The sequence below is a fragment of the Capricornis sumatraensis genome, chromosome 17, assembly GCF_032405125.1.
Source record: "Capricornis sumatraensis isolate serow.1 chromosome 17, serow.2, whole genome shotgun sequence".
In the NCBI taxonomy this organism is placed as follows: Eukaryota; Metazoa; Chordata; class Mammalia; order Artiodactyla; family Bovidae; genus Capricornis; species Capricornis sumatraensis.
Window position 1 is genome coordinate 74,889,665 of NC_091085.1, and position 12,269 is coordinate 74,901,933.

The window sequence follows — 12,269 nt, forward strand, 5'->3', positions numbered from 1 at the left end:
CGCGGGGAGGGAGGGGAGAGCGGGTCACGACGTTGCCGGGGCGGGGATAACCCCTCACGTGGAGCAGATGAAAGGGCCGCGGCGCGACGGCCGTGGGAGCCCAGCCGAGCCTGCGACCCACAAAGCCGCCGCCGCCGCCGCGATGGGGCTGTGAGGCGTCCGCCCGCGCTCGGTCCTCCACCGGCCCGCGACTATGCCCGGCCGCGCCCGCCCTCCGCGCCCTCCCGCCGCAGGACCATGAGGCCGCGCTCGGGCGGGCGCCCAGGGGCCCCGGGCCGCCGCCGCCGCCGCCTCCGCCGCCGCCCCCGCGGCCCCCGCGGCCGCCGCCTGCCGCCGCCGCCGCCGCTGCCGCTGCTGCTCGGGCTGTTGCTCGCGGCCGCGGGGCCCGGCACGGCGCGGGCCAAGGAGACGGCGTTCGTGGAGGTGGTGCTGTTCGAGTCGAGCCCGAGCGGCGACTACACCACCTACACCACCGGCCTCACGGGCCGCTTCTCGCGGGCCGGGGCCACGCTCAGCGCGGAGGGCGAAATCGTGCAGGTAGCTGCCCGCCGCCCGGGCCCCGCGCCGCCGCCGCCACAAGATGGCTCCGGGGGCTGCGCCCGCCGACCCCGCCGCGGGCTGGCGGGCGGGCGGGCGGGAGGGGCGGTGAGGAGGCCGGCGGCATCCCTCTCGGGCGGGCGGGCGGGCGGGCGGGACGCGGCCTCCAGGGCGCCGCCGTGGGTGGGGGTCGAGCGCACGTGGGGGCTCGGCCTCCCGTGGGTCGCGGGAGGGGAGACCCCGGGTCCGGGCGCCCCCGCTGGGGCAGCCCCCTCAGGCTGTCGGGGCGCTCGCTTTTACCTCAGGTGGAAGTCCCGGGAACTACCTGTTGAATGCCAACTTCGGCGAGACAAGTGATGAAGGATGAGGTGGCTGGTTCCAGGTCGCAGGCTGTGCTTTCCCACCCGTGCAGGTTCTTTGAGGGAGCAGCCAGGCTTGTTCGAGGGGCTCCCCCGGAACCTGCCGCCAGCCTCACCTGGGCGCCCACCCTCCCGCGGGGGCGCGGGACCAGCAGCCGCAGGAGGAGAGGCAGCGGGAGCTGGCGGAGTGGGGATCGCGGGTGCCCCGGAGTGGCCGGAGCAGCAGCCCTCGCTGCGTGCCTCAGATTACAGAGAGGGTGGGAGGGAGGCAGCCTGCCCGCTTCTCGGCCAAGGACTGGTGCAGAGGGCCTGCACCTCGGGAGAAGGGTCGCTCGCTGACAGGGCCTCCACCTTGCTACGAATGAAAGGGGTGTGCATTCCAAAGGAAGCTGGCGGAGTGGGGAGGGGGGGTGGAGAGCGAGCTTTCAGCAGACCCCCGCTCTGTGGAGGAGGGACTCTGAGCCCAAGCCTCTGCAGATGGTGAACTGGGTAGATGCCTTTCTGCTTCCTTGGCTGTGATTTTATCGACTTAGTAGACAGCCAGCGCACTTACGCGGTGAATATGCGTGCTTGGGATGGGAGTGATTTGAAGTGGTTGGCTTGTCTTTGAACCTTTTGCGGGTGAGGGGATGGCTGCAGGGGCTCCAAGCTTTGAGGCCTTGTGCGCTTTACTCTTGGATGAGTTATGAATGAAGAGCGGGGCAGTGAATGGAATTAACTGCAAGCAGCCTTTCATTTCCCCTCCCCTGGTGCAGACTGAAAACTCTGCAGGGTTAGGGCAGGGGGCGGTGCGGCTTGGCCCTTAGAGGTGTGTCCGTCCTTAGGTCGCCGTCTCAGACTTCTGCAGGACAGATGGGGGGAAACACAGGTTGTCTGAGTTCTGTGACTACACATATGTTAAAAGCTTTTGGACTTTTTAGGGGGATAATGTTATAATTATAGTCTTTAATTTATAAGCTTTAGAGACCAAGGTCTGCTGAAGATTCCTGCAGCCTTTCTTTCAGTTGCAGCCTTCAAGCACAGTTTGAATCTTAATGCCTGCTCCTTGTGACTTCTTGTTTCTCTTTGAGGCTTTCACTGTGGCCTGATGCCTGTAGAAAATGTTTGATTTACAGCTTTCTAAGAGAAAAGATGTTTTAATCATGGCACTTCACTTTTTGAAGGAGACTTTTGAAGTTTGCGATTTTTATCTGCAGTGTTTTAACTTGTACTCTTTCTCCCTGGTAGGTTGTCTGGCAAGCTATCCATTATGAGTAGTGCAGTGCTTTGGAGATAATCTTGGGTTCGCCATTTAATACAAAATTAGCAGTTTAAACACACCATTTGTAACTATTTTATCCTTGCGAGTGGGGAGATACTGTGTGAATTTGGCAGAAGGAATCTATTCTCTTTTGAAAGTTTTTGAAGTGCTTATCAAACTCCTTTGTAGTCCATTAGCCTTGCCAAAAAAAAAGTCAACAACTGCTAAGTAAAGAAAAATGACTTAAATGGTATTTAATAAGTTTACCTGTTAAGCAATCACTAATAAGTATCCTAATTCCCTTATAACTACATTAACACTGGTGAGTTTGTCTGAGCTGTCTGAGTAGTCATTTCTTAGTGTTCTCCACATCTTTGATAACTTTATTGTGAGGCCTACTTGCTGAACCTGTGTGCACAGAAGGAGCTCAGCGTGGCTTCCAGGGCTGTGTGTGTACAGAGGCTGGCATGCTTTTATTAGTTCTTGGAATACTCCTGAGTGGAGGAACTAATGTGGCCCCTGTCAGCCCCGAAGAAGGTTTTTGTAAGGGACGCTGATGTTTTAGGACTGCCGAGAGAGAGAATGTCACATCTTGCGTGAGAAATGAGAATGTAGAAGAAACAACTTGGTTGTTTCTTCAGCTTCAGATTAATCAGATTTTCTAAGTGCCCTTGTTGAACTTTTCAAGCTTCCTTCTATTTACTATCTTAAAAAAAAAAACTTGCATAATTTGCTATTTAATATTTTATGGTCTTCGGAGTGGAGTTTATTTTCCTTTAACTAAACCTAAATCATAGCACTTACAGCACTAGTTTTGTTGCCGGGGGATTCTGTAGCACTGTTTTTCATGCTTTAGGGGAGAAAAGAACCTGTCTGAGAGACTCTTTCCTTTTAAGAATTCTAAGATAGGAAATTGGTTTGTATCACTGATTTTTTTTTCCCCCTCTGTATTGTATCCAATGAAAGTATGTGTCTGTGTCTGTTTATAGAGTAGATACCTTATCACAGTCTGGTTTGCCCAGATACCTCTAATTAGAATACCTGTTCATTCATCTGCATGGGTTGGGGTAGGAGGAGGCCTGGTAAAGAAGGGGTGTGTGTGTGTGTGTGTGTGTGTGTGTGTAAAAGAGAGAGGAGAGTGAGTGTGTGTGTGCGCAAAAGAGAGAGGAGTGTGAGAAAGACCCACAATCTTGGGATTAGTCACTAAGAGTGTTGATTCTCTCTTTGTGCATTTTAGGCTTAAATAACTTTCCCAAGGTCATCACTGTGCACTGAAAGAAGAGAGATCCTTTTTCTTTTTTTTTTTTGACATCTTCGTCTGTGAAAGTTGTGGAAACAATATGTGGCTGTGAAGTGTTCACTACTTTTAGTATCTTATTTATTCATGCAGCATTACAGCCCATCTGTTTGTAAGTGTCAAGCATACAGTGTGAACGCTGGAGGAAGTAATTACACTTCTCCTTTAGTTCTGAAGTGTGGAACTTTAAAGGGTTCTTAGATGTATTGATACATATTTCATCTTTGAACCAATTTGTTGCTATTAATGAGATCATTATCTGAAACTTTCAGACTTTGGTTGTTCAGCTCACATGGTTAGTGATGTTAAATAAAGACCCAATTAAATGCTGGCTAGTGGTATGTGAATTGGTTAAGCAAACAAAGAAAATTTGCATAGCTAGAGGTGAAAGATTGTTTTAAATGGAAATGTATTCTCCCCCCAACCCTTGAAGTCAAATATTTAGAAACACTTGAGAAATTCATTTGTAGGAGAAATCTGAATGGTAGGTTTTGTGTAACTTTAAAATCGGCCTCTGGATCCTGGATTAAGTATTGAATGGTCTTGAAAACAGAGCTTGCTGAGAACATTTAAGAACTAAGCCAGTGCCTTTAGCCACGAGGGCTGGGAGGAGAGCTGAGTGGTGGGTCAGAAAGGCTTGAGTGAGATCCTTAAATAGCCAATGTTAACTAAGGGTATCAGAGAGAATAATTTTAGGAAACTAATTCCTCTGCCTTGTCTCCCTGTCAGTGTGTTTCTGCAGTTTAGCATTTGATCAAACACTTTCTTTTCATCTCCATTTTAAGTTAACTTAACAGGCCTGCCTCTCTAAAAATTGACTTGACCTAATAGAACAATTGCGTGCTGACAGCTGACCTGGATTTACACAAAAAGGGATTGCTGACTGTCTTGTCAGAAGGGCCTTCATAGGTTAAAACCAAGCGTTTGATTTAGGGGAAGACATCAGGGCTGTGTTTTGTGACCTCGTGAATTCTTTAGGGCTCTTACTTTCTATCTCGTTCCCTGAGATGCCATGGGAGTTACTAATACAGTTCTGAATGGAGATGAAGATGGGAGTGAGGATAAGTGTGCAGCCTGTGGACTGGAGAGGGTGATGCTGGCTTCTCTTTAGGAGCATTTATTTTGTATAGGGCACTATGCCAAGCTCGTCATGTGTTTGCTCATCTACGTCTTTAACACGGAATCAACAACTGTTGTTGACCCATTTGACAAATGAGGAAACTGAGGCTGAGAAAGACTATTTGACTTCTGCAACCTCACATAGCTAGCAAATGATAAAACTTGGGTTGAAACCCAGGTCTGTCTGGCCCCTTTGTTCCTATTACCATTAAATAAATAGGAGTTGGATGGTTAGGTACTGACGTTTGTTCAAGTCTAATTTTTAACAGTCTAGAATAGGGGTTCTTAACCTGAGGGTCACAGACTTCCAGAGATGGCCTGTGAACCCCTGAAATTATGCATACAATCCCGTGCATGTGCACTTTTATTTTCGAGAAGATGTGTAATTTTTCCCCAAGGTGGGTTCTCTGATGCCCCTCCTTTCCAAGAGGAAAAAGGGAAGCAGTTTGTCAAGTCATCCATCCCTGGGGATTTGAAGGCAGTGATGTGCGGCTCAGGCTAGCAGGAGTCGTTGAGAAGTCTACAGGTTTATGTGTCTCTGTCGAGCGTGTTCACTTGATGGATTTCTACTCAAGCCCTGTTCTGTACCAGATACTGTATTGCTGTTCCTTTAGATCTGTGTGGATAAATGATAATTCTTCCTGACTGGGTCTCCGCACACAGTGGAGCCCTTAGTTCTGAAGGCATCCTTTATCTCTAATGGATTAATTTCTCTCCAGTTCATCTATCTGTAGTAGTGAAATGCATTATCCTTGGGAGAAATGAAAAGATAGTTACTCCAAGAATTTTCTGCATTTAATATCAAATCAGTATGTTGTATACCTGGAACTAACATAATGTTTTTGGTCAATTATACTTCAATTAAAAAAAGAATTTTCTGCCTTTAGATGGTGAAAGGCAGGAAGATGAGGCTCTGAATGCAGAGTGTGGGAGTGTGGACTGCTGGTGGGTGTGTCTTTTCAGTGTTCACTAGGAAATGAAATGGGGCACCCGTCAATGTTGAAACGCCTTGAAAGCAGCCCCTCACTGCTTGCTTCTCCGTGGACCTGGGCACAGGCCTGTTTGTTTTTGTTCATCCCTGGTCCCCAGTACCTGCTGCTTATCAGACACTCAGTATTCAGTGAATGAATGATGGATTCAGGGTGGATGCCAGGCAGGCGGTGGATCTTTATGAGAATTGATGAGAACCACTTCATATGCTTTGGCTAATACATTCTGGGATCAGCTTTCCTTGTTGGTGGTTGTTTACAGAAACTTGCTCGATTAGATGGGAAGGATGGTTCTGGTTGGAACCACTGCTGTTGCCATCCCAGGCTGTGTGACGTGACACACGTGTGTGTGGATGTGTGTTCAGGGGTAGGGCATCTGGCGTCATGAAGGTCTGAAAACATTCTTTTCATGATAAAACACGATTATTGAGCGAGGCCTAATGTGGACAGCTGTTAGGGATGGACAGACACATGAGGAACAGTTCATGGCCAGGCCCCAGTGTCCCTGGGCTTAACTGTAAAAGTTTGGTATTCAGGATTATCATTACCCTGAATATTATGTCATATGAAAACTTTGCTTTTTGATGGCGTTGCACAAGTCTGGAGAATGCGGATTCGCAGTTCATGACAAAAAGGACGTTTAAATCCATTTCAATAATCTGAAGACCCAGACTCAGCCCTTTAATGTGCTAGATGAGGAGGCCGAGGTCCAGAGAAGTGAAGGGCCAGCACCACATGGTGAGGTCGGGATAACCCTGGAGAACTTTTTGGGTCTCCTGGCTCCCGGGTTTGGGCCTTTCTGTCGTCCTCAGCTGTACCTCGGCCGAGTGTGCCAGGGAGAGCCGACTCGGAAGCGACCTTAGTGATCAGGCGTCTGACGGGGGAAAGCCAGATCTCGTAAACCTGCGCCCTGGGTGTAAGTGGCTGCTTTTCTCCTTTAATTTAAAGTTTTCACTCAGTCTTCCTCTGTCAGAGCTCTTAAAAATAGGTAGTTGTGGTCCTATGTTTCTTGCATGCCAGACACTGGGTACAGCACCTGAGCGTAGACTCAGTGGACGAGGGAAATGGGGTGGCCCAGGTTTTCAGATGAGGAAACGGAGCCCAGGGAGCTAAGGTCACACGTGGAAGATGCTGAGCAGGTCAGTTGCAGGGCTCAGATGAAAACCCAGCTCTGTGTGATTCCCAGCCATTTCTGTTTTCACAAGCCTGCTTCACTTGGCACTTTCTTCTGCTTGGGATGAGATTATGGGAACTGATGGTGGAATTTAGAGTCAGTATAAACCCAGACTGATGGACCAAGAGAGGAGCCGGTAACTTCAAGTGAGAAAACCCTCTGACCTTAGAGATTTCTCTCCTTCTTCCTTCCTTCCCCTTTTCTCTTTCTTTTTTCAATCACACAGTCTCATTCCACCTTGTTTGTTTCCATGAAGAGCTGATCCGCCAAGCTTGGGAAGAGGGACCAGTGGCTTGAAGTGCGCCGCTGTCGCTTGATGGCATGTCCGCTGTTTTCTGGCTTCGGGGAAGTTGGAATGGCTGTGGCGCTCTGGCATTTAAAGAGATCTCTGAAGTGAGACACACCTCCTTCCTGTAGCTGGCTTTTCAGAGCCCTTTCACAGCCTGTGTGGCTTTCCCCAAAGAGGCCCTGTCCCATGTTCATCCCCTTTCTTCCTTTATTTACACAGTCTGCGCATTCCCTGTGATCTGAAATTTGATTTCAAAGATGGTCAGAACCTGAAGCTGTGGCTTCCCTCCTCTCATCCCGTCCTCCTGGCGGTTAAAACCTCCCGTGGGTCTGCATTCCTGCAGTGGGCCGGCGTTCACCGCTGCTCTGTGCCCCTGACCCTGTGCGGGGCGAGGCAGCAGGTGGGCACGAGGGAGGCGCGGGCCCTGCCCGCAGGCGGCCGGCGTGCTGACCACAGGCCCTCTCCGGTGGGACCCAGCTGTGCGAGACCAGTGGTGCACCTGGCCCAGGGGTGACAAGTAGGCCTGGGCAGCCCATTCTGAAGAGGCACGTCTGCGTAATGACACAGTACGTGGATTTGTGCCTTTTGGCCCTTTCCTGCTCAGTTTTTTGTTTGTTTTGTTTTTACTTACCTTTGAATTTAAAAGCTGATAACCCCTCTGCAGAGAGGTGCCTTTATACCTGCCAAACAGGACGGGGAGGCTGTAAAGAGTAGAGGGTCTTTGTTCCGTCTGCCGCTTGAATGAGATGTTTGAAATTCTGACTTTGAGCGGCTCTGTTGACTCACGATAGTGTGAAGAGAATGAGATCAGCCGGCCTGTTGTGGTTCAAGGGAGAGCATTTTATTTTTATTACCCTTCAGATGTGTGGTAAGACTTGACATTAACCCCCTTCTCACCCCAGCAGCCAGTGTGATATGATTGTTTAGAAATTCAGTGTGTAGAGTCGATTTGGTGAAGACAGACTCTGATGATTCTAGAAGTTTCACAGGGAAATGTATGTTGGAATGGGAGCTTCTGGTCTCCTGGTGCAGAAGCTGCTGCGTTTTTAAAGTGAGAGAGTTAAGAGTGGTGCTCGATCAGGTGCATGTAACCCTTCAGTGCTGTAAGAGTTTAAACTTGATTTTTTTTTTTTTTTTACTTAAACCGAGTGCGCTAGCTTGTCAGCAGATGTTTCTTGAGTTCCTGCTGTGGACGCAGCCTAGAGAGGCAGCAGCTCTGTGCGCCCGCCGTACGCCATTCTCATGATCTCTCCATGCACAGTGGGCCGTTGAGTTATCTGCACTTCACAGAGGAGAGCGGGGCTGAGAGTGTAAGTAAGCGTCTCAGGGCCACAGAGCTGGGCCTGAACTTGGATCACTTGAAGACAAACCTCGAGACCCGCTTGCTTGAGGGCCTGGGTGTACTTAGGTACGGTTTCGGCAAAAAGGCTAGGATAGATTCATTTTACATTACCTCTCGTCAGGGCCAGCATTTCCCTTTAAAAAACCAGATCATCTGTAATTTATTCTTTAAATATAAAAATCATACATGTTTATTGTAGAATACTTGGAAAATAAAGAAAAGTATGACAAAGAGAATCAGTCCCACTGCCTCCACGTAAACTCTGTTAACCTTTTGTGATTTGGGATAGCTTTCCTTTCCTTTTTTTTCCCCCCCATGCACTTAGATTTTTAAGAAAATTGGAAAAAACACTATATAGTGTTAATGACCCTTTGTGTACCTTAAGTATTTCCCTGTTACTAATAAATATTCCAAAACACTTCTAGTGTCTGTTTTCCGTTATTATAAGTGATGCTATGGGGAGCTTTTTTTCTCAATCCTTTGGTCATCTTCGCAGGCTCAAGTTCTAGGATTGGGACCCCTGTGTGGAGAGGTATCAACACTTTCCCTGATCCTGTCGTGTGTGGCCCGTTCCCCCTGCAAAAGAGCGGGGCTAGTTTATATTCCCCAGCCAGATTGGCATTCGTGTTTCCACGCACCCCTGCTCACAGCGGGTAGTTTCTTAAAAACAAAACAAACATACCCTCTGAAGGCAGGGGGAGAAGGGGACTACAGAGGATGGGATGGTTGGATGGCGTCACCAACTCAATGGACATGAGTTTGAGCAAGCTCCGGGAGATGGCGAAGGACAGGGAAGCCTGGCATGTTGCAGTCCATGGGGTCGTGAAGAGTCGGACATGACTGAGCAACTGAACAACAACCCATTGAAAAACAGCTTCACAAAAGTGAAAGCCTGTGTATTCCTGTGTGTGTGTTGGGCACTCAGTTGTGTCAGACTCTGCGATCCCGTGGAGTGTAGCCCACCAGGCTCCTCTGTCCATGGGATTCTCCAGGCAAGAATACTGGAGTGGGTTGCCATTTCCTTCTCCAGGGGATCTTCCCCACCCAGGAATCGAACCCAGTTCTCCTGCATTGCAGGCAGATTCTTTACCACGTGAGCCCCAGGGAAGCCCTGTGTATTCCTGTCACTTAGTAAGTAGTAAAATACTGGCTATCCCCCTCTGCCAGGAGGATCTGAGATGCGACTGTCAGCATCGAAGGGAAGGTGCCTGGCGTGGTATGTGGGTCCCTCCCCGGCGGGTGTGTCTGAGCCCGATCCGGGAGCAGGCGCCCTAGGGCTCTGGGGAGGGACGCAGCGTCTGGCCGGGCAGATGGCCACGCGCAGGCCTAGAGAAGACCTCACGGAAGGGACTGCCTCGTGGTGGGCACACCCGGTGGCAGCAGGTTGCGGCTCAGAAGGGTGCTGCTGCCTGGGATGCTCTCTGCCCCGCCCCCTCCCTGTCCCCTCATTCAGAGCTGCGCTGCTGTCAGTGTGTGGTAGGCAGAGGTGCGTTAGAGCCGAGCTCCAGACTGTCAGGGCGCCCCTAAACAGCAGGCCCACGGGCGGAAAACGGCTTCCTGCTGTTTCGTTTGATCCCTGTTAAAAATCTAGAGGTTTTACATAAAAATCTGGAGCTTTGGCTCTTCTCGAAAAACGAAAAGATCTGGCAGTGTCGGGTCCACATTCCCACGTGGCGACAGCCTGCTCCAGTGAGACAGCAGCTGCCCTCTTCAGATGGGGTTCAGGCCCCGGTTTACAAGCTTCCCAGGCATTGCGGCGGCTTGCCGTGCTCACGGGTAATGATCCCGCGCCTACCAGCACCCAGGGCCCCCGTGGGCAGTGGTGTTTGCCATCCTTTCTCTCGCTGGAAGTTCTGGAGCTGAAAGCTTTTAAGTTACGCTTGGCAAGTCTCTGTTGTTTTTCCCCTGCCATCTGTGTGTCAGACAGCCGGGCTGTTAGTGACTTATGACACTTCACTGCACCCTGTGAGCCTCAGGTTGTGCTCCCGGGGAGGGCCGCGGTGGTCCTGGCGTGGCCAGAGCATTCTTGTTTGTTCCTGCTGTTTTTGGCTGCCCCACGTGGCATGAGGGATCTTAGTTCCCTGACCAGGGGTTGAACCTGCACCCCCTGCATTGGAGCACAGAGTCTTGGCCACTGGACCATGAGGGATGTCCCCCCCTGACCAGAGTGGTGTTCTCCGTTGACAAGGTGCTTCTGTTCCCTGGAGCCTTTGGCTCACACCTTCATCACCATCTTTGTCCTTTCTCTCTTTCTGCTCCTTGGTTTCTTTTGACTATGAGAGCTCCTGTTTGAACCAGAGGGCACCCTGGAATGCCATGGCCCCAATCTTTTACAGCGAGGGTGCTGTGGGCAAGGGCCTCGAGCCTTTGGTGGCAGGAGGAGCTGGGGTTAGAACTCAAGTCTCATTGATCCAGCTGCTGGTCTCCCTGGAGCAGCATCCTTCTCTGATGCTCGGGTTCCAGCAAACTTTCCATGCGCTTTTAGGGTACGCCCCCCACCTTGAACTTTCGCCCGTATTCCTGGTTTTGTCCTCCCAGCTCAGAGCGCCTTCCCTGGATTCTCCTCAGAGGGCCATCTGCCATTCAGGTTGTCCCAGCTGCCAAGGCTTGTCCCACACTTGATGTCGAAGGCATTTCTTTATACCTAATTTTACTTAAGTGCCTTCGACATTTGTGTGTTCAGCACCTTTATGCGATTTTTGGAACCACCACTAGGTACCCGGAGGCTTGGCATCATTTCAGAAAGTGCCTCAGTCTTGGAGTAGGTGGTAGGCAGGTGGGTGATGGCATGTAAAGAATGTTGCAAGCGTGACTTGCAAAGCCGTTTGCAAAATGTAAATCGAGGTAGCTTGTAGCCAAGTCAGAGGAAATGGTGCCCTTGCTCCCTCCCTGCTGACCTTGCCCCTTCGCGTCATCAGATGCCGCCTCAGCATCTCCCTGCCTTGGTCTGCCTCCCCCAGCAGCTCTTCCCCTCCGCCTCATCTTTCCCAAGTAACCGCTGAGCTTGTCCTTGCCTCCATCAGCATCTTTCAGCACTATCCCTTTGTTTGCTGAGCGCAGAGCTGGCCTGGGATGCGGGCCTGTGTCCTGGGTGTTCCTGCTTTTATTTCCCGAATAGGTCCTGGGCTTCTGGCACTCTGTGACCTGCGGCTTGTACGTTCCCAACCCCCACCTTTGCCCCCTACTCCACTTTCCCTTCTCCCCACTGCTTTCACCTGTGGTCAGACTTCCAGCCATTCCCGTCAGGCATTCCCAAATTCTGCTGGTGGGTTCCTTCTACCCAAGCATTCCATTTTTCACTCCTCAGCTGATCTTCCATACCTTACTATTTCTTTTTCCCCCACAAAGTCACGGCTCCCAGCAGAGAAGGCTTGTGACTTCCTCATCCCCCCCTGTTGCCCTGCAGTAAAGCTCTTAAATATTTACTGAACTGAAATTCTAGATCATGATACTTAGGGATATGGTAGAGGTGGAGATGTTAGTGGAGCCCCCGCCCCCCCACCACCAAAAAAAAGACTTGGCTTTTTGAGGGAGAGCTTTCTGTGATTGGAGAAACCGTTCACAAGACGTGGGTGTGTCCTAGGGCTATTCCAAGTAGTTGGGGTGGACCAGATTCTCAAAGTAATTTCCCCTTGCTTCTGTTCTCTGGGCCTGGAAAAAGGATGAGGTATAAGGCCGTAGCACCATCTAGCTCCTTCCCGGCTGGCGAGGCTGCCTGGGTGCAGTGTTCGGAGCATGCTGAACAAGAGACATCTCAGCCTAGACTTTTAGGGAGTGTGTTTCTTTTAAAAAATGTGCAATATTTTGGTGTCACTTAGAAAGCTCGTGTTTGGGGAGATAGTGAAAGTTATATGTAGCCCCAGAAGGACCCGTTCTTAACTCACATTTGCTCTGTGTTGTCAACTCCCTGCTCCCCGCACACT

At 50.5% G+C, this 12,269-nt stretch overlaps 1 protein-coding gene across 1 annotated transcript in view; it reads left to right on the forward strand.

The window, feature by feature from the left end:
- The first annotated feature begins 237 nt into the window (after positions 1-237).
- Positions 238-12,269, forward strand: part of ZNRF3 (zinc and ring finger 3) — a 142,148-nt gene continuing 130,116 nt past the window's right edge. The window contains exon 1 of the mRNA XM_068989629.1: positions 238-537. Coding sequence (XP_068845730.1) covers positions 238-537 — 300 coding nt within the window. The remainder of the gene's footprint in view (positions 538-12,269) is intronic.